Source organism: Typopeltis vanoorti, chromosome 19, assembly GCF_054136105.1.
Source record: "Typopeltis vanoorti isolate ZY-2024b chromosome 19, IOZ_Tvanoo_1.0, whole genome shotgun sequence".
Lineage (NCBI taxonomy): Eukaryota > Metazoa > Arthropoda > Arachnida > Uropygi > Thelyphonidae > Typopeltis > Typopeltis vanoorti.
In genome coordinates this window covers 6,045,645-6,067,194 of record NC_143567.1, presented here as the reverse complement: position 1 = coordinate 6,067,194, position 21,550 = coordinate 6,045,645, and the positions used below count along the sequence as shown (strand labels likewise).

The 21,550-nt window shown below is 36.9% G+C and overlaps 1 protein-coding gene across 16 annotated transcripts in view; it reads right to left on the bottom strand.

Moving 5' to 3' along the window:
* The window catches only part of LOC150095834 (uncharacterized), a 1,527,755-nt gene that overhangs the window by 758,704 nt on the left and 747,501 nt on the right, over positions 1-21,550 (bottom strand). For all 16 annotated transcript variants that reach the window (XM_090409494.1, XM_090409490.1, XM_090409495.1 and 13 more), the window contains 2 exons: positions 19,197-19,295; positions 5,961-6,144 (listed from right to left, as the gene is read on the bottom strand). In XM_090409494.1, coding sequence (XP_090265620.1) covers positions 5,961-6,144; positions 19,197-19,295 — 283 coding nt within the window. The remainder of the gene's footprint in view (positions 1-5,960; positions 6,145-19,196; positions 19,296-21,550) is intronic.

The window sequence follows — 21,550 nt, the reverse complement described above, 5'->3', positions numbered from 1 at the left end:
TGCAACCATATTTATCTAGGTTAGGAGAATTCTTTTGAGTCAGCCATGGCTTTGAAGATCTGAAAGATTATCTTAAAAGGTAATCTTTCAGATCTCTGTAATGACTTCTAAATAGCACATTGGTTTTCTTCCATCTAGTTATGTGTGAAGGGGGTATCCAAAGCATGGTTTGCCAGTCCTGACTTGCCATAATAATAGAAGCGAATGTATTTTTTATGTTCTTCCAGGTGGATATTAACTGATCTTCCTGTTTGCCCATAGTAGGCTAAGTGACAGTCACAGAGAACTTCATACACTCCAGGCTGTGCTAGAGAGTGAAGTTTATCCTTAGACAAGTGGATCAGAGTTGCTAGTTTAACATGAGGTTTGAATGTGGTGCAAAGGCCATGCTAGATCAGTACTTTGGCTGTCTTTTCTGATGTACCTCTGACATAGGGAATAGAAATGGTAATCTTGTGTTAGACATACAAAAATATTTTGGGAAAATTTGGACAAAAGAGCAAAGCCAATAATAATGGCAAATACCTGTTGGATTTCTGCTCAAGACATGGACTGGTAATTACTAACACCATGTTCCAACATAAAAATGTGCACAAATTCACATGGAGAGAAGAGGCAAGGAATAAGAAAAGTCTCATTGACTATGTTATTGTTGATAGTGATGTTTTCTCCCTGGTGCAGGACACCAGATTGTACAGAAGATTTGAAATTGGAAGTGATCACTATTTAGTCTTTAGCAGGATAAAATTGAATTTCATATTGAAAAGAATAACATGTAAGAAAGTGTTAAAGCGAATAAAATTTGAGCAGTTCTCGGATGTGAACTGTAGACTAAAAATGCACAAAGATTATTGAAAAAAAAAATGAAAGAGTTTGAGAACAGGAACCAAACCTTGGAGTGGCAAGCCTTGAAGAAAACCCTGACTGATTCAGCCAGAGAGGCATGTGGTGAGGTAGTCTGCAAGGATAGAAAAATCAGAACTCCATGGTGGAACTCCAGAGATGATAAAGGTGACATTAAAATGGGAGAGAAAGATATCCACAAAAATTGCTAAATGGAACAAACAGTGATAGCATAGTGGTAAAATAGCACACTGATATGTATTCCTTAATACAGTTGGGAATATATATCCATACTTGAAGTAGAAAAAGTCATCAAAGGCTTGAAATGTAGAAAGACAGCAGGAGTAGATGATATTCGACCAGAAATGCTGAAGCATGGTGGTATAAAAGTCTTACAGTGGCTGCACTGCATTGTTCAAAAGCCTGGACAGAGGGACGAATTACCGATGATTGAAGTAGAGCTCTCATAGTACCCACATATAAAAAGGGAAATAAAACTGAATGTGAGAATTACAGAGGTATTTCCCTACTGAATGTTCCTGGTAAGATTTATGCAGGTATACTTGAGAAATGGTTGAGAAGAATTGTGGAAGAAAAGCTTGGTGAAGAACAAGCTGGATTCAGGCCAAATAGAGGGCTGTCAGGATCAGATCTTCGCTTTACGACAAAAAGTTGAGAAATCATGGGAATATAACAATGATCTGTATTTAAGTTTTGTCGATCTGGAAAAGGCATATGACAAGGTGCCAAGAGAGAAGCAAATACCTGTTGCTTCTCAATAGCTATTCAATACGCTACAGTTATATGGTGTCAATGGGGCATTATATCAAGCAATGCATAGTCTTTATAAGTCTTTATATCTCCTATGTGACATTTCCACGCAACAAAGTATAGAACGAGACCCCACTATGTCTCACAGGGAAAAATGTCTGCAAATTACTGAAAAAAGTAAATTTCTGGCCAAAGCGACTTTTTATCCTGCTCAGCAATAAGTCATCGTCACTTTTAATTTCAAATCCTCTGTATACTCTTGTGTCCTGAACCAGTGGAAAAACATTGCTATCAAAAATAACAGTTAATGAGAATGTGTTCACTTTTGATGTTGGAACATGATGTTAGTAATAACTAGTTCGTGTCCTGAGCAGAAATCCAGCAATACTTACTATTATTACTAGCTTTGTCCTTTTGTCCAAATTTTCTCCAAATGTTCTTATATGTTTGGTGGGATTCCTTTCCTACGCTGCTGTTTAAATCTTTGACAAGGACCACTTTTTCTATTTTCTTTATGTCAGCTACCTGTTCTAATGATGCAAAAAATTCTTCAACTTCTTCCTTAGAAGAAAGCTTAAGAATTTTTTGTGGAATCTTCTGTGGGATTATATGCACAAATAAGTTTCATTGTTAATTTTCCAATTTTGAAGTGCGAGTGTGCCCACATAACTTGAAACAGCCTTCCAATCAAGACGTTCATCTTCATGTTTGGTGTTGAATGTTGTCACTATATATGCTAGTTACACAGATATCTGACTGCTTAAAAAACCATTACATGCATAAGCAGAGAAAATATAGATGATGATTCATTATATGACAGTGGACAAGAACTTAACATGTCATATGACTGGTATATATATATATCTGTACTTCCACAGTTCAATAGATTAAGGTGATAGAATGAATTACCTTACTGGATGTCTGAAGTGGCTTCATACAGTTCAATATATGGACTTGAGAAGAGGATATCTGACTTACCTAATCCATAGCATACCAATGGTACTAACATACTTTAGTTTTATAATATTCTGCAGTTGGGATTCACACAACTGATCCCACTCACATCAACAGAGCCTTTCTTTACTCTAGATGCTGTATGCCAACCTTCTCTCTCTCTGTGTTTCCTTTCTTCTTTACTCTAGTCACTTGTTTCACTGTTTTCCCTATTGCCAACTCCCTCACTGCAAACATATCTAAAAGTATTTTTGAAGGTGAAATAGGGTAGGTTTAAAATGGATTAATGGTGAGATTAGGCAGACAATCTGGAATAAGAAAGAATTATGATGGGGGAGGGGAGAGAGAGATAAAGTGTGCAGTAATAATCAGTTATACAAAGAGTATAAAGAGTAGGCCAGAAAAGTGATGGGGTTGGTAAAAAAAAAACAAAGCTAAAAATGAATGAACATGCTTACCCAATCAATTTCATGAAGTTTTTTGATATGTGGCTATAACAAGAATGAGGCTGATATTAAGTGATGAAAATGATAGGTAACCACTGTAAGCTGAAGTATTTGATGAGCATTTTATTGATATCTTTCATGCTAGTGTGAAAGAATGGTTATAAGTCGATATTAACAGGGTAACTGTTTTTCTTTCCCATGTTATAAACCTCCTGGACATTTCATACAGTGGATGGGTTAAAGATTAGATAATCAAAGAAACTTATACTAGAAACATCTCAAATATACTCTTTCAAACTACTTCAAGTCTACTAAGTAGGAGAGTGGCAGTCTCACACCAGGTGATGATAATTACCTACCATCTAACAAACATCTGTGCTACAGTGGAATTTGAATTCTGTGCTTGCTGGAGAGCAGAGATGCTATAAACTTGGCTAATCAGGCTAGTATTTGATGAAATACATATGTGTGTGTATGCTTTAAAGGAAATGCTCAAGAAAGCTAAAGAAACCTTTGGCATGCTTGATTAACAAAGTACTCACAAAATGGAAGGCTCCAAAATAGTGAAGAGGAAAAAATTATTTTTACTGCACAAAGAGGGTGATAAGACTGAAGTCTCATACTACAGGCTAGTTGTACAATTGGAGTGGTTATTAAAGAGTATGGATGATTAAGGACTAGAATCTGGGATTTAGTTGATAGTAACAAAATACTCTACATGTTTTAACAATGATCTCTAGAGCAAGTAGGCTTCCAAAATCATCTAGCTCATCTCCCATCCATGGTATTAAAGTAGAAGTTTTGGGATCATCAAAACTGGACCTCTGCAGTGAGAATCAGTCATGTGATCTGAGGAATCCTGTTATCGGTTGTACCGAGCTGATGAAAGGTGTGGATGTGGTGTCAACAGCATGAGGCCATGACTTTGTCATGCCAGGGTGGCTCTGTGATGGTTTGAGGAACCTTCTCATGTGACACATTAGGTCCCTTAGTGTGTCTAGAGAAGTCAGTAAATGCTGCGAGGTAGCAGAACGTGCTGGCTGATCACCTACACACTTTTATGGCCTTTGCACATCCTTCAGCCAATGGTCTGTTTCAGTAGGAAAATGTGCTGCCTTTACTGGGCTGCAATCACCAGGTTGCAGCCCAGTAAAGATGGCTTGAGGAACACTCATCTGAGTTTGGGACCATCCAGTGGCCCACAAGTAACCCAGATTTAAATCCAATTGAATCTCTCTGGGTTGCCATAGAGTGAGACATCAGATGCATGTATACAAGACTGAAGTCTATGGTGTAACTGTGGACAATATTGCACCAGGTATGGTTCGAATTACCTCTGGCAATTTTCTGTCATCTTGTGGAGTCAATACTTCTGAGAGTACAGGCTGTTATTCATGCTAGAGGAGGAACAACACGCTATTAGGTAGGTATCTCTAATGGTTTGTTCATTAAGTGTATGTTAATGATAGCCGTTTGTGGATGATGTAAAGTTGGGAAGAGCTATGAGAAGTGAAAGTGATACTATGGCTCTCCAGTAAGATTTGAAAAGATTATCTGTGAGAGAATATAAGTGAGACTTCAAAATCAGTGCTGGGAAGAAAATTTTGAAATTTGGAAGACAGTTATGGAATGTAGCATATTATTCAATTGGTGAAGATATAATGAAAAAAGTGGAGGGGGAACATCAGAGTGAATAGTTGGCAAGAACCTAAAATTTTAAGGACTATACTGCAAGAATTATGAGGGCTAAATAACAGATTCTGAGAGTAATGAGAAAAAATTTTGACATATAAAAGCAAATCTCATAGTTAACTATACTATCAAGACCATAACCAACCTAATGTGTAGGTTTTGGTCACACCGTTTCAAAGAAATAAGATTTTTGAAGATTTTTGGAAATCTAATTTCTTTGTAGTACTGTAGTACCAAAATTTCTGGAATGCTGAGTACATGACAGATTAAGGAAATGCTATCTATAAAACTGATGAGGAGAGATGATGTGATCAAGAGACTTAATTTGAGAGAGGAGGGATTAGACCATTTAGTATAGAAGAGAGATAGGATGGAGACAAGACTAGAAGGAGAAAAAAAAGAGGCTATCTGTGGAAGTTATATAAAGAAAGTGCGCAAGGAAGTGAGAAAATGCTTTTTGTGGGGGATGTAGAAATGATGAAAAATACAGAAACAAGAAACAAGTCTGTTTGATAGAGAGAGAGAGAAAATCTCAGAACAGGTTTTTCAAATTTGTAGATATAGAGTTACTACTACTACTAATAATAATAATAATAAAATCAGGGAGAAAATTTTGAAGAAATTTATTTTTGCATTCATTGCTAATAGTTTTATTATAGTTGTGAGATATACATAAGCAGCAGCAAATCCTGAAAGAATGAGCAAGTATATCTAAATTGGAGTGGTTATTAAAAAGTATGGATGATAAGGACTAGAATCTGGGATTTAGTTGATAGTAAAATACTCTACATGTTTTAACAACGATCTCTAGAGCAAGTAGGCTTCCAAAATCATCTAGCTCATCTCCCATCCATGGTACTAAAGTAGAGGTTTTGGGGTCATCAAAACTGGACCTCTGCAGTGCAAATCAGAGTCGTGATATGATGAAAAGTTGAGCCAATAACAATGTCGGAGACATTGCTATTGTCTCAACTTTGGAAGATTGAATATTGTCTCAACTCAGTGAGAAACAGTGAAAAATTTTGGTGCACAAAGATCCTAAATATGCTGAATATGACGAATGGAAGAGAGCTACTTGTTTATGTTTTTTTCTAAATACAGGTTTACACAAGATTCAGAATTTGATTTTCTGCCCATTACATCTTGTATGCAAATTTTAAACAGGATGGATGATTTATATACTTCATAAACAGATGAGTACAACATTAAGAAATGTGTATCAGTTAATAAAATATTTCAAAACTGAAAACATACCTCCTTCATCTTCAGAATCACTCATAAATGTTTCCTGCATGGTTTCAGGAGCTACAACTTTATATTTTTCTTCTGTAATGGTGGTTGTAGTTGTGGTAACTACAGTTTCGGTGACAATTTTTAAAGTTTCGACTACAGAAATATAACCCAACCTTTGAGCAATAGATAATGCTGTCTGTCCTTGCTATTCAAGAAACAAATAAACAATGAATCAGAACACTACTGGAATAAAAATATATAGTTATCAAGTTATATTGTAAAATAGTCATAATAAAAGTAACATGCAGAGAGGATATTGGAAGTTTATTTTGCACTTGGTTAGACTATAATGAATTTAGTTTAATCCTTTATCCAAGTGTAAGCAAACGAAGTTTGCGCCTGAAAATATTTTCAGGATTGAGGTAAGGTGGTGCAACACAACACCAGGCAACTCCGAGCAAAGGTGGACCAAGCTCTCATCGCACCTAGTCTCAGTATCTCCCATAATGCAAAACACATCTCCTTGCGGAGATGTATACTGCTATGCATTAAGGGAAGGGCCACTACCCAGACCGGTTTCCCTTTGTTTAAGTGCGGGGATACCTTTCCCAAAACTCGTCCCCTGGATCACCCAATAATGAGTGACCCGCAGGATCAGAAGCGCTCATCTGGAAGGGTAACAGCAACAGCCATGCCTCAGTTAACTTCACAGGCTACAGCATTGCCATTCATTACCCCACCACACAGGCCCTGGATGACAGCAATAGCCAAGCCTCAGTTAAAACTTCATGGGCTACAGCATTGCCATCCATCACCCAAGTTTCCAACCAGTTTCAACCTTTATTGAGGTCTCGTCAGTGGGTGGGAGGCAGACCCAAACGTGGAGATAATACGGCAGATGCAATAGGAGAGGTCACATTTACCTATACAAGTTGCCAACAGGTGTACCACTTTATTATTGAATTACTCTGGATTTAGAGAAAGATGTTGGAAGTTTATTTTGCACTTGGTTAGACTATAATGAATTTAGTTTAATCCTTTATCCAAGTGTAAGCAAATGAAGTTTGCGCCTGAAAATATCTTCAGGACTGAGGTAAGGTGGTGCAACACCAGGAAACTCCGAGCAAAGATGGACCAAGCTCTCATCATTTTTGGGTTTGCCTCCCACTGACGAGACCTCAATAAAGGTCGAAACCGGTCTGGGTAGTGGCCCTTCCCTTAATGCATAGCAGTATACATGTCCGCAAGGAGATGTGCTTTGCATTATGGGAGATACTAAGACTAGGAGTGATAAGAGCTTGGTCCACCTTTGCTTGGAGTTACCTGCTGTTGCACCACCTTACCTCAGTCCTGAAGATATTTTCAGGCGCAAACTTCGTTTGCTTACACTTGGATAAAGGATTAAACTAAATTCATTATATGCAGAGAGGATAAATAGAAATACAGTACTTCAGTGAGAATTCGTTAGTAGATGCCTGCAAAATTACAAAGGTGGGAAACTTTTCTTAGACATTTTAAAATAGGTAAGAAGGGTTAGTATGTATTTTAAATATTTCTTACACATTACATATTTCTTAAAATACATAAAAAATACAAAGTAATAGCTGTGGTATGACTAGGATATAACAGCCAAACATGCCCACCACTTAAATTCTTTATACAGTAAAATTCCAATATAATATTCCAATATGAAGTTTTTATATGCATGCACAAATTTAAGAAGTTTGGTAAAGCAGGCCTCTCAGATCATGTTCTCAACATCCTACACCAAATTTATTGGAAAAGTACCTGTTCCTTATATCATACATAAATCTGACATGAATGCAAATTTAAGGAAGCTTGTGAAATTTTGACCAACCATTCTAATCTAAACAATAATGGTAGTATAAAAGTCTCAAGAATTTGGATGGCACACATTCAGTTCATATAAGGTCTTTCAAGTTCTCCAGCAAACCCTTACTTCAGGACTCTAAGCAATAATTTCATTATTGCCCTTATTGGCCACCATCTACATTGTTTTTTTTTCTAATTTATCTGTGAGTAATTATGTTAGAGCATATTGCTCTCTAAATTAATATATTTCTTAATGGATTGTAACCAAACAGTAATAGGACTCAAGCTTTGATGTAGTTAGTAGCAGTAGTAAGTAATTAGTGGTAAGGTTTTTTTGCTACCAGGTAAACCAGTAGTGTTAACAGATGACCAAATTACTGTGACTTTAGCACTATGTAGATTGTAATGTAGCTTGTTTCTTTGTATATATGAACTCCAGATGATGACCTTGATATGAACATAGTAACAAGTGATTATTTTGGTTTATATTAAACTGAAGTTTTGCTATAATGCATTAGTTGTTTCCACAATTTAAAAAAAAATAAAAAAAGGAATGTCAAATATTAGCAACAATTATCTGTTATAAGGAAAGTGAACTTTCATTGTAACAAAATGTTTTGTCTGCACGGTTAGCCTAGTGGGCATGCGCTTCGCAACTGTATGCCTGGGAAAGGAGTGTCCTAGGTTTGATTCTCCTGTTGGTGACGTGAGGAGCTGAAGGATCTTCCTCAGCCATAGCCAAGTTAGCCGTGGACAGTAGGGTTTTTTCTCCAGTTTATCCTGAGGTTTTTCATCCTGCAAAGCAGGCAAACCGGTCTTGAGAACTCAACACTACAGGATATAGGATACACCAGGGTATACGGCTGACCACCTTATCCTGTGAACAATTTGAGGTCTGATGATTAATAAACCCTCAACACCACAAGGTAAAAAACAAGAGGGTAAAAGGAAGATGAAATGAGATGAGGAAAGTGAACTTTCATTGTAACAAAATATTTTGTCAGGATTTTGATATGAATTGAACAATATAAGGGAAAGGAATGCACTATCAACTAAAGTTAATTAATTGACAGTCAACTGGATGTGATACTACACTATCTGAAGTGGCGTGAAAAAAGTACCTCTAGTGTAGCATTTCTGAATTATCTAACCTTTGGTCCACCCAAGTAGCAATATATAATAAATTTACCCTTTATAAGTAGGATTAAAAAACCTCACTCAAAAACTAACTCTAACAAAAATTACATATACCAATTACCATTTAGAGAATGATAATTTATTAACAGTAATAAAGGCCATCTTCAGGAGTAATACATATTATATTATATTATATATACATATAACATACACAGGAACAAAGATTAAATATCATGACTAATAAATGGTAAGAACCGTGCTCACTAACTGTAGAAAATGTTTGATTCCTGGTAAGTAGCAAACAAAAATTAATTTAATATATAGCAAATAATCTAGAATTAAATCGAAGAATTATGCTTCTGAAGTTGAGGGTAGGATTTGGCTACACTTCTGATTGATGCTGATAAATAACAGCTGGAGTCTGTTGATTGCTAGCAAATAGAGAAGCTGGTAGAGAGTGGCAAGTCCTGAACTGCATGGAAGAAGTTATTATATTTGTTAGTCTATAATTCTCATATTATTTTAGATGGGAACTATGAGAGCTATACTCCAGTCATCTGGATTTCAACCATCTGACCAGACCTTTTGAATTATTCAGTGTAGCTACTGTAAAAATAAAATAAAAATAAAAATAAATAAATAAAACAATACACACACACACACACACACCTACATACTTGAGCTTTTATGATAATGTCATGCATTCCAGATGCCTTTCCACATTTCAGGCTCTTGGTAAATTTTCCTACTTATGCTTTCCTGACTGCATTCGTGTTGAATATTTTACCTTTCTGTCACTGATAGTTTATTTTCAAAATAATTACTCCAGACATCTAGGATATCCTTATATTCAGTTTTCATGTCAACCTTTATCATCTTTACTTCCTTTTTATAGAACTGATTCCTACAATTCTAATTTTGGATAACCTCTAGAACGTTTTGCCACCTTTCTGATATTTATTTTCTATATTCGTACCAAAATATTTCCACACTGTTTAGCTTTTGTTTAGCTACTTTTAAACATAGCTTATCTCTCTTACATTTTTCTCTGTATTCTTTTAGGGCATCTGCCATTTGATAGGAAAATTCGGTATGCTTTCTTCTTTTCCAGAACTGCTCAACTTCTTGTATCCACCATGAGATTCTTATTTTTCTATCATTAGAGACAACTTCACCACATGCCTCCTTAGCTTAATCAATGTTTTCTTCAGAGTTCACAACTGAATCTCCAAGATTTGGTTCTTGTTTTCAAACTCATTTTTTCTTGAATAATGTTTGTGTATTTTACTTTACAATTCATCTGAAAGCTGCTCAACTTTGATTTGTTTAAAACTTTCTGAAATACTCTTCTTTTCAATATGAAATTCAATTTTATCCTGTTCAAGACTAAATGGGAATCACTTTCAATTTGAAATCCTCTGTATACTCTTCTCCTGAGCCAGTGGAAAACATCGGTATCTACAATAATAGTCAACGAGACTTTACTTATTTCTTGTATCTTCTATCTATGTGCACAAATGATGTTGGAACATAGTAATAACCAGTTCATGTCCTGAACAGAAATCCAGCATTTCCTATTTTGCTATTTAAGATCTCCAACAAGGACCAACTTTTTCCTTATCCATTATGTCAGTTACTTTCTCTAAAGCCTCAAAAATTCTGCCACTTCTTTCTTAGTAGAACCTTCTATGGGACCACAGAGACAAATAAGTCTCATTGTCCAGTTTCCCATTGTGATATTTGCCCACATCACTCTGCTTGATATTGCTTGCAACTCAAGATGATCCTGGTATTTAGTCTTGAATACTATAGCTACTCCTTTTGCCTGATTGTTGTTGCCAGCAGATTTTGTATTTTCAATCTTATACTATTTCTGTCACCATTAGTACTATACAAACAATCCTTTAAGGATAGCCTGCATAGCTCAGTCAGTACTGAGGGCTGGAAAGACTTGGATATGAATCCCATCTAGGATGCAAAGAACCTTTATAAGGACATGTCATTTGAAGGTGAGTTAGCCAGTCTCATAAAGAGGCAGAAGAGTTTTCTCTACCAGAAAGACAGGTTTGTCATCTTACAAGACAGGCAAACCAGAATGGGCAGGTAATGACATTGTGGAAAGGTAACAGTGGGCCCAAGGGGATGCTGAAATGTATGTAAATGAATGCCTGAAGCATCAGAAATAAAAGAGAGGAGTTTTTATCATTAGTCAGCTAAACTTGGCCAAAAATTATTAGCATCAGCTTGGTTGCTGCCATAGACCTGGGGATGCAGAAGAAAATTAGACAACATGCATCAGTAGATTAGCACAATGAGTGAAGTAGCAACTCAACCTCCAATCAGGGAAAGTAACTATGCAGTCTTGTCCTGGGAGGTTGCTCAACATTTGTAAATTTAAGTCAAGAAAGGGTTTATGCAGAACTACAAAGCTGGGGATTATGACAAACTTAGAAGGCAACTTGGAGCAGTGCCTTGTCATAATGTTTTAGTGAGGCAGTATCCGAGTGCATACCCAGGGTCAGGAAGATAAACTGAATAGGGATTGAGTGGATGATGAGATGCTGCAAAAAAGCATTGTGCAAGGAATATAAACATCAAAAATATCAATGTCAACAAGGTGATCAAGCATGCCCATGAGCAGTATAAAGCACAAGCAAGAAGAGTAACAGTATGGTAAGGAAGTCTAAATGGGATTTTGAGAGAAAATTCGCAAAGCAGGTCAAAGTAAATCCAAAAGAGTTTTTTTCACTACATAGCAAGTATGAGAAAGAAAGATTATGGAAAGATAACTTTACTCAGTGCTGATGGTAGGAAAGTGACAGAAGCAGAAGAAATAGTTCAGTTACTATGTGATCGCTTTACAAGGCTATATCATCCAAATGGTCTTTGCAGTTACTGAGGTGACAGAGACTGATGTGAGCATTGAGGTATATGAACAGGAGGTACTCAGTATATTGAAAAATATCAATGTGAACAAAGCAGTGGACCTGGATAGTATGTCTGCTTGTGTGCTACGAGAATGTGCAAGTGAACTGGCAATGCCTCTGACAAAGTTGTTTAATCTAAATCTCAGCTCTGGCAAGGTACCAGGGAAGTGGAAAGAGGATAAAATAGTTCCATTACATTAATGTGCCTCCAAGATAGAAGTAGCAAATTACAGACCAATTAGTATCTCTGGAGTGGTGGTTCAAGTATTGGAAAAGTTGGTTATAGGTAAAATTCAGAAATGGGTGGATAGGAATATGATACTTTATAGGGTGCAGAGTAAGTCCTGCTTCAGTAATTTATTCACATTTCATAATAAGGTGAGAGCAGAATTGAATAAAGGAAATGGCTACATCATGATACTGCTGGACTTTGCAAAGGCATTTGGCAGAATGCTGCATGGAAAACTATTACATTAGTTGAAGCAAATGGGAATGGATATGAGGCTGGTGGCATGGATAGTGGGGATGGCTGATACACAGACATCAAAGGGTGCTGTGCGGTGGAATGGAGTCAAGGTGAATGAGGGTGACTAGTGGAGTGCCCCATTGCTCTGTACTAGGACCACTACTCTTCAATTTATATATTAATGATATAGCAGAAGATTCGAAGGGGGGATTTTGCATCATCGGCAAACATTCAGTTGTTTGCCGATGATGCAAAACTAGGGAGGGCAATAGTTGATAAAGATGATGTAGATATCTTACAAGATGATTTAAATAAATTGGCAAGGTGGGAAAAGGACAATGGTTGTCAATTCAATGTTGTAAAATGTAAGGTAATGAACTTCAGTTTGAAGAGATTACACACTTCATATCATACTGATGGTACTAGTTTGCAAGAAATTGATGAGGCTAAGGATCTGGGGATGGTGGTGGTGAATAGAGATTTGAAACTCAGAGGACACATTGCAAGAGTTGGCAAATAGCTCAGAGGATTACTTAGATGCTGAAGAGCACAATGACAAGTAAAGCTAGGAAGGTTATTATCTCTCTTTATAAGGCTATGATCTGGCCACATGTTGACTACAGTAAACAGATCTGGTCACCTGTGTTTATTGGGGGAATTGTGAGGTGGCAGAGAGGATTCAGACAAGTGACCAAGCTAGTGGTGACAGGTCTGCAGAGTTCCCTATGAGGATAGATTGAGGGTGTGTGGGTTGCAGAGTTTGGCTAACAAGCAGAGGAGAGGGGATATGATAGAAACTTATAAGTAACTAAAGGGACAAAATAAGATTGATGCAGAAGAAATATTTCAATACATGGTGAGTAGGGGGAAAACAAGGAGTTGCACCTGGAAGCTGTCTACGAGTGTGGTTAGTAAGGGTGTGTGGACCAGGTTCTTTTCTTAGAGAGTGGTGAATGAGTGGAATGGATTGCTAGAGACAGTTGTAAGCGCCCAACAGTGAATAGGTTTAAGGAGATCTGTGATAGGTATTGTGTTAATGGACAGAGTGGGTCTCCTGCGATAAGTCTTTTAACTCCATTGAGTGATCATATAAATAATGATAGTAATAATAATAATACACTAAACCTCACAGCATTAGCTGCGTCAGTAAATTCAAGAAACCCAACCAAACTTTCATCATCATCAAATTCCTGATAAATACCCTCAAGGAGTATACAGGCTGTTATGATAGTAATGATGTAAACTTTTCATGCAGTACTAACTTCCTATTGCTAGTTTTCATCCAAATTAATCTATTATCTGTCAAAACTCAAATATTAGCAGATCTTATATTTCAGTCTCCTAAGGCACTTCTTACTGTATCTAGCACCCAGATCTTCTTCTGAGTCATTTTCCTGCCTCTTAAAAAAAAAGAAAAGAAAAGAAAAAGAAAATGTTTTACTAACTTTTCTGCTCCCATTCTGTTTAAGTGTCCATACCACCTGAGATACCATGCAACTCTGCTAACACGTTCCTGAATATTGACAATATCAAGTTCTTTGCTAATATCCTCACTGTAAATATGATGCTGCATTTGTTCACTCCCCTAATTTTCTTAGGGATCTCCAGCTTTGATCAACTGTTTCATTTCTAATCCAGCTATAAGATCCACAAATTAAAGTTGGTTTGAAAGGTTGGTCGATTGATAGAGCCTCTGCTACTAATGCTCACGAAAAAAGTTAAGCAAGTTTGAGTGTGGTTAGTGGTTGAAAGAGGATCAATTGTTCGATGCTGTTGGCACACTCTCCCTTGAGTCTTTGGACTCCCTGGAGGTGTCACATAATAATAATAATAATTCTAAATAGCTAGTGGCTAAGTTGTTTCTCATTCCATATAAATTTATTCAGTTGGCTTCCTACCACATCGGCTTGCTAATGATCTCTATTTCCATATTTAATTTAGCATCTTCTCTAAATATGGTGCTTAATTAGCTAAAATGTTTTACTTGTTCAACAAGATTTTCCATTCAGGATGCATTTGATGTTTTGAATGTTTCTACCTATATTCATTATTTTTTTTTTTTATGGCTGATTTTCATAGAAAATTTATTGCAACCATTATTCAATTTAGCCAGGGAATACTGCAGACTCGTACTGGATTTCTTTAGCAGTATAACATCATCTGCATCAAGTAAAGAGGTCAGATTAACATTTCCAATTTTGATATCAGGTTAAATGCCCCTTTACTTCATCTGATCCATATAGATGATAAATAACAGTGGAGATAATGTGCAAACTTGTCCCAAACCTGATTCAACATCAAACCATACTCCTTTACTTTCTTCAATTCTAACTGCCAACTTACAATTCAAATATATATTGTATTCACTGCATGATGCAGTGTCCCATTTTACACAATATACAGGGTGGTCATAATTAAAGAGGAGGTGTTCCCCTGTAGCAAAAAATGTATTGGACAAAATTCAACCAAACTTGGTGTAAGTACACTCTGGAACATAGGGTTTTACAAAAGATAAATAGTGCAATATTTTGCCACCAGGGGAACTTGGCACTATAAGTGCATGGTTTGGAATTAATTAAACAGTAATTAATTAATTAATTATTGTATGATGATACAGCGGCCATGAATCCCTTTTACGGGGATGTACGGCAATCTCAGTTCCCCCAAATTTTTTCCGGGCTCGGAACTAGCATAGCTGATGAATCAGGCCTATGGCTGGGTCAGTATTCCTGACTGTAATCCGTGTGTGTGTGTGTGTGTGTGTGTTCATGGGATAGGTTTGCCTGCTCGTGGGATGAAAAACCCCAGATAATCTGGTGGGGAAAAAACCCTGCTGTCCACGCCCAAGACCGGCTAACTCGGCTATGGCTGAAGAAGATCCTTAAGCTCCTCGCGTCGTCGATGGAAATCGAACATAGGACACTCCTTCGCCAGGCATATGGTTGTGAAGCAGAAATCCACTAGGCTAACTACGCAAACTAAGCAGTAATGGCTAGAAAAGACAAAACAAATCCATTTCTGTGTTCATATAACTTACAGATGTGGTTCAATATGTCCTCCTTTTAGATGTTCTAAGAACTGCATTCTATGAATGACATTTTCTGCAGTGGAATGCAACAGATCTGCACTGTTTTGCCTCACATGCTACATTATTCAGTCTTTCAAGGTTGCTAAATCAGGAACATATGCTTCATAAATCATGGTTTCAGATGGCCCCACAACCAAACATCACAGGGGTTGAGATCAGGTGAATAAGGTGATTATGCTATGGGAAATACATGACTAATCACTATGTTCTGTGAATTGTTTTCATAACATTCGCTGTAGAGGCAATCCAATGTGAGGTGGTGATCTATCCTGAATAAATATGGTAGAGTCAAGACATCTTCACTGTTGCATCTCTCAAAACCTAACAACAACGATGGTATAAGTCACTGGTCCTGTCAGGTGAAGTTCTTCGAAAAAGTATAGACTGATAATAAATAATGCAGTGAAACCACACAATACTGTGACTTTCAGCGAGTGGATGGAATACAAGAGGGTTATTCACAGCCCAAATGTGCAACTGTGTGAGTTAACAATGTGCGTCCTTGATATTGCCAGGCACTGCTGTGAATTTTGTGCGTCAACTTGTTGAGGAATAATCTGTTTGTGCCTTCATCCTGTCCCCACTGCTAAAGATCTACTACTTTCAAATTGTAAAATCATTTTCTTAGGATTTTTTCTTGTCATTGGACCTTTTCTCATGTCCTTCAAATGCCAGAATTCTTGAAGCACGATAGTGTTACCGAATTGTTGATAGTAAAGCTTGACTAGCAACACACGTTATGGTAAGGTGAGATCCATAGCACTTCGGTCTCATCAGAATGATGCAAATCCATTTCTTTCTTCCTTATATCCACCATCTCATCAGTAGAAACAGTGAGATTATGCAAAATATCACATGATTCTAGTGCCAATTGACTGCTGGTGGCATAATTTTTTTTCTTTTTCTGGAAATCACAGCCCCATGTTCCACATTGTACCTCCACCAAGTTTGGTTAAATTTCGTCCAATACATTTTTCGCTACAGGGCTCTAAACACATCCTCTTTAATTATGGCACCCTGTATCTACAGCATTCAAAATAGCTTTTCCTCTTAGCACCTTGTCATATGCCTTCTCCGGATCTATAAATTTTTGTAATTATTATATTTTAGCATGATCTGAAATGAGATATGATTGGATTTAATTGTTATGTGCCATCAAGTCATTTTTGACTCTTGGTGATCTTGTGAACAAAGACTCTTCATCCCACTCAGCCTCATGTTCTTTCTTTCAGCAATTGTAAGTTTAAGTTGGTAAGTTCATTTAAGTTGTCCATCTAACTCTTTTGTGGTCTTCCTATTCTTCTTCTCTTTCCCTCAATCCTCCCGAACATAACCGCCTTTTCCAGTGATTCATCAGCAAGCACAACATGTCCAAAGTACATCAACTTCTGCTTAGCAATCATTGCCTCCAAGGAGCATTCTATCTTTATACTCTCTAAAACCTTTTTATTGGTCATCCTTGCATTCCATGGGATTCTTAAGTCTCCTCCAATCCATAATTCAAATGAATCAATTCACTTTCTGTCTGTCTTATTAATAATCCAGCTTTCACATCCATACACCACTACTGGAAATACTGCTGCTTTAACAATTCTAAATCCTTTCTTTAGGCTTGCACGGTGATCCGAATGCATTTTTGAAAATTATGGAGACAACTACTGTGTTTGAATAAAAACTTTAGTTTAATATAACTAAAATCTACATTCGACGTTTCAACCTACATTCGGTTACTTCGTGTGTGGCAAAACAAATTCTACCTGCAAAAAGAAGGTACAGCCATGGGCTCACCACTATCTCCCCCCCCCCCAATCGCTAACTTCTATATGGAAACCTTTGAGCAAAGGGCTCTTGATTCTACCTGCAAAAAGAAGGTACAGCCATGGGCTCACCACTATCTCCCCCCCCCCCAATCGCTAACTTCTATATGGAAACCTTTGAGCAAAGGGCTCTTGATTCCGCCACGCTAAGACCGACAGTCTGGCTTAAATACGTTGACGACGTGTTCGCGATCTAGCCGCATGGGGCGACAAACGCTAAACACATTCCTCAGCCACCTGAACAAACAACACGAATGCATACAATTTACCATCGAAATCGAAAACCAAAATTTGCTCCCATTCCTAGACACACTAGTCACACGTCTTCCTTCAGGCAGTCTATCCTTCACAGTCTACCGAAAACCGACACACACTGGCCAATACATACATGCTAATTCATACCACCACCCATCACAAAAATATGGAGTCATCAACACCCTTAAAAACAGAGCCACAACTATCTGCTCTAACCAGCAAGCCCTGAAACAAGAACTAAAAATCATTACTGACACATTCATAAATAATGGCTATAACAAAAATACTGTTAATAAAATACTCTATAAAACTACAACAAAAACGAATCTAGATTACAGTAAAACCATAACCATCCCCTACATTAAAGGGTTATCAGAAAAAATCAACAGAATCCTACAACATTATAACCTCAATGCCACCTTTAAACCACCCACTAAACTTAAAACCATATTCAACTCCTCTAAGAATCCTCTCCTCCCATTAGCACATCCTGGAGTCTATTGCATCCACTGCACCTGTAACTTACCGTACATTGGTGAAACAGGACGGACAATCCCTATACGCAAGAAAGAACACATTAGACACATTAAATATAACCATTATGGTGAAGCAGGCCTCTCAGACCACGCACTCAACACCTTACACCAAATCAACTGGAAAAGCACCTGCTCCTTACACCGCACAAAAACCTGGTACGAAAGGAAATTTAAGGAATCCTGCGAAATCCTGATAAACCACCCAAATATCAACAACAAAGATGGCATGAAAATTCTAAGGATCTGGATGGCACACATTCAGCCTACCAATATGAAAGATCCAGCATAAGTCAGGACTCTAGCCAATCCTTAGCTAGTATTAGAAACCATTCCATACCAACTGGCTGGAATGATGTTAATATGTATGTAGTAGACAACACTAATAATAGGACTCTAGCGTTGATGTATAATATTTTATTTTATTTTTTTATTTACTTTTTTTTTTCTCACCAGAGGTCAGGCCATCAATTGTTGTAGCGGTTGGTCAGTGTCTTTAACAAACCAGTTTGATTGTAGTATAGCTTGTTTCCTGTATATAGTTGTATGCTCCAGAAGATGACCTTGACATAAAGGTTGAAACGTCGAATGTAGATTTTAGTTATATTAAACTAAAGTTTTTATTCAAACACGGTAGTTGTCTCCATAATTTTCAAAAATGCATTAACAATTCTAACTTTCATGGCCTTACTTACTCACACCAATATCTTGCATAATTTTTGTCAGGTTTAACATAGCTTTTTTCCACATGACTATCCTTCATTTAATTTCATCTTCACATTTACCATCATTTCTGATTCTGGATCACAGTAAATCATAACTTTCAATTATTTCTATTTTATCTCCCTCTATAATCAATTCATTTAAATTGTCAGAAGCCATCACTTTGTTTTCCTGATGTTTCAATTAAGCCTGGCTTTGTCACTTTCCCTCTTATCCAATAGAGTCAACCACTCCAGATCTTCTTTAGTTTTTTTTATGAAGGTTGTATCATCTGCATATATTATTTCTTTTTCTGCCACCAATCTTAATTCCAGCTGAATCTTTTTCTAAGTTGATTTAACAGTAATTTTATATTTCATTTTTATAAACATATTTTTTGAAAAAAAGTATTCTAAATCACTTGATAGTAATTATATAGAATCATTTATTTTTAATTAATTTCACTTCTAAAATGATCCCAAACTACAAATTTACTTACATTTGTTACATTATTAGGAGATGCTTTGTGTTCTAACAAAAGGTTAATAATAAGTGTATGTCCTTGTTGAGCTGCCTGATGAAGTGGAGTATATCCATGCTAGAGGAAATAAAAAATAAAAAAAGAACTGTTAGTGCATACAAGAAGATCATCACTAGAAGAAAGACTTATGCATTTATACAATTTAGTACTATTTCTTTAAAAATGTTCTATATGAAAAGGCATAGCCTTCTGTGTATGAGCATGTATATGTGTATTTGACATTTGATTTTCATTATGCTCCATTAAACTGTTAAATTTTCCAAAATTATTTAATAGACCTCCATATAGGGAAGTGCTATCAGAAACTTACCATTTCAAAGTGAAACCTTTACTTGAACGAGAGATATTGATATTTATTCTTCTTTTGTACAATTATTGTTAATCTGTTTAAATGCACAAAAATAATTTCTTTAATATATAGAATTAAGATAAATTTTATTATTATTATTCGTGACAACCGCGCGGTTAGCCTAGTTGCTTTGCGCTTCGCAACCATATGCCTGGGGAAGGAGTGTCCCAGGTTCGATTCCCATTGTAGACGTGAGGAATTTGAGGATCTTCCTCAGGCATAGCCAAGTTAGCCAGTCTTGGGCGCGGTCAGTAGGGTTTTTTCCGCCAGTTTATCTGGCGTTTTTCATCCCGCAAACAGGCAAACCGGCCCCGTGAACATACGCCTCTACAGTCAAAAATATATCCCCACCAGTGGCAGACCAGGCGACGGGTCGGTTGGGAGTAGTACTAACAAGAAGTTGCATCTAAATGTAACACGCGGACCCTGCATAGCTAGCGGGAATAACGCGTAGTAGAAGAAGAAGAAGATTATTATTATTCGTGACACCTCCAAGGAGTCCCAAGACTCATTGCGGGAGGACACCCACTATACAACTCCCCGTCTCCACTACCATACCGAACTTCTACTACACCAATGTCATCTACTGGCCACAACCACCACCACAGCTAGTATTTTTTGTCTGCAAATTGTGTGTATTCTGAAGGGCCGATTTGTCTATATGCGGGAGGAAAACCCGAGTTTCTGAAAGAAAAAAACCCTGCTACCTCCATATGAGATTGACTAACTCACCTTCAATCGAAAAAGTCCAAATAAAGATTCCTCCCGTCACGACGGGAATCTAACTTAGGCCTTTTCTAATTGAAGGGCACAGCATACAGTCGTTCATCCAATTGCGCTAAGGAGGTGCTATTTTGCTATGTAAGTTTTATGTAGTTGTCTTAGAGATCCTTTAAATGGGTCAACTTATTCTGAATGAATTATTTTGAGATAAGAAAGCTGATTTATCAGATTAACTTGTTGGAATACAATATTTTAAATTTAGAAATACATCATCATTTTCATCAAATTCCTGCCATGTACCCTCAAGGGGGTGTATAGGATATGATAGTACAACTGAAAAATTTATATCATTACTAACTTTCTATCTACAATTTTCCTCCAAATCAGTCTGTTACTTGCCAAGACTCCAACATTACCAGATCTTATATTTCTATCATCAAAAGCACTTTGTACCATATCAATCCACCTATATCACGGTCTTCCTCTGGGTTGTTTTCCTACCAACCTTGCAAAGAACACTTGTTTTGCTATTTTTCTCGCCCATTCTGTTTAAGTGACCATACCACCTGAGATTAGCTCTGCTAAGGCATTCCTGGATGCTGACAGTGTCAAGTTCTTTCCTCATATCCTCATTTTTAATATAGTATTGCCATTGATCCAATCTGTTCATGCCTTTAATCTCTCTCAGGACTCTCATATCCATGGTCTCTAGTCTTTGGGCAAATGTTTTACTTCTGACCCAGCTCCCAGATCCATAAGTTAAAACTGGTTTGAACACTGTCTTGTATACAGCTAATTTAGTGTTGCGACTAATTTCTCTCTTATTCCATATAAATGTATTCAATTGACTTCCTACCATACCAGCTTTATTGATTCTGTTGTCTATTTCCATATTTAATTTATCATCTTCACTAAAAATCGTGCCTAAGTAGCTGAAATGTTTTACTTGTTCCACAGGTTCTCCGTTCACAATGCAGTTGATATTTTCAACGATTCTGCCTATTTTCATTGTCTTTGTCCTTTTATTGCTGACCTTCATACCATATTTATTACAACAGTTATTCAATTTAGTCAGGGAATCTTGCAGACTTGTAGTGGATTTATTTATAAGTATAACATCGTCCGCGTAAAGCAAGGAGCTGACATTAACATCTCCAATTTTGATATCATGTTTAATACCACTTTCCTTCATAATGTGATCCTCATAGATAAGGGAAAATGTACATCCTTGTCTAACACC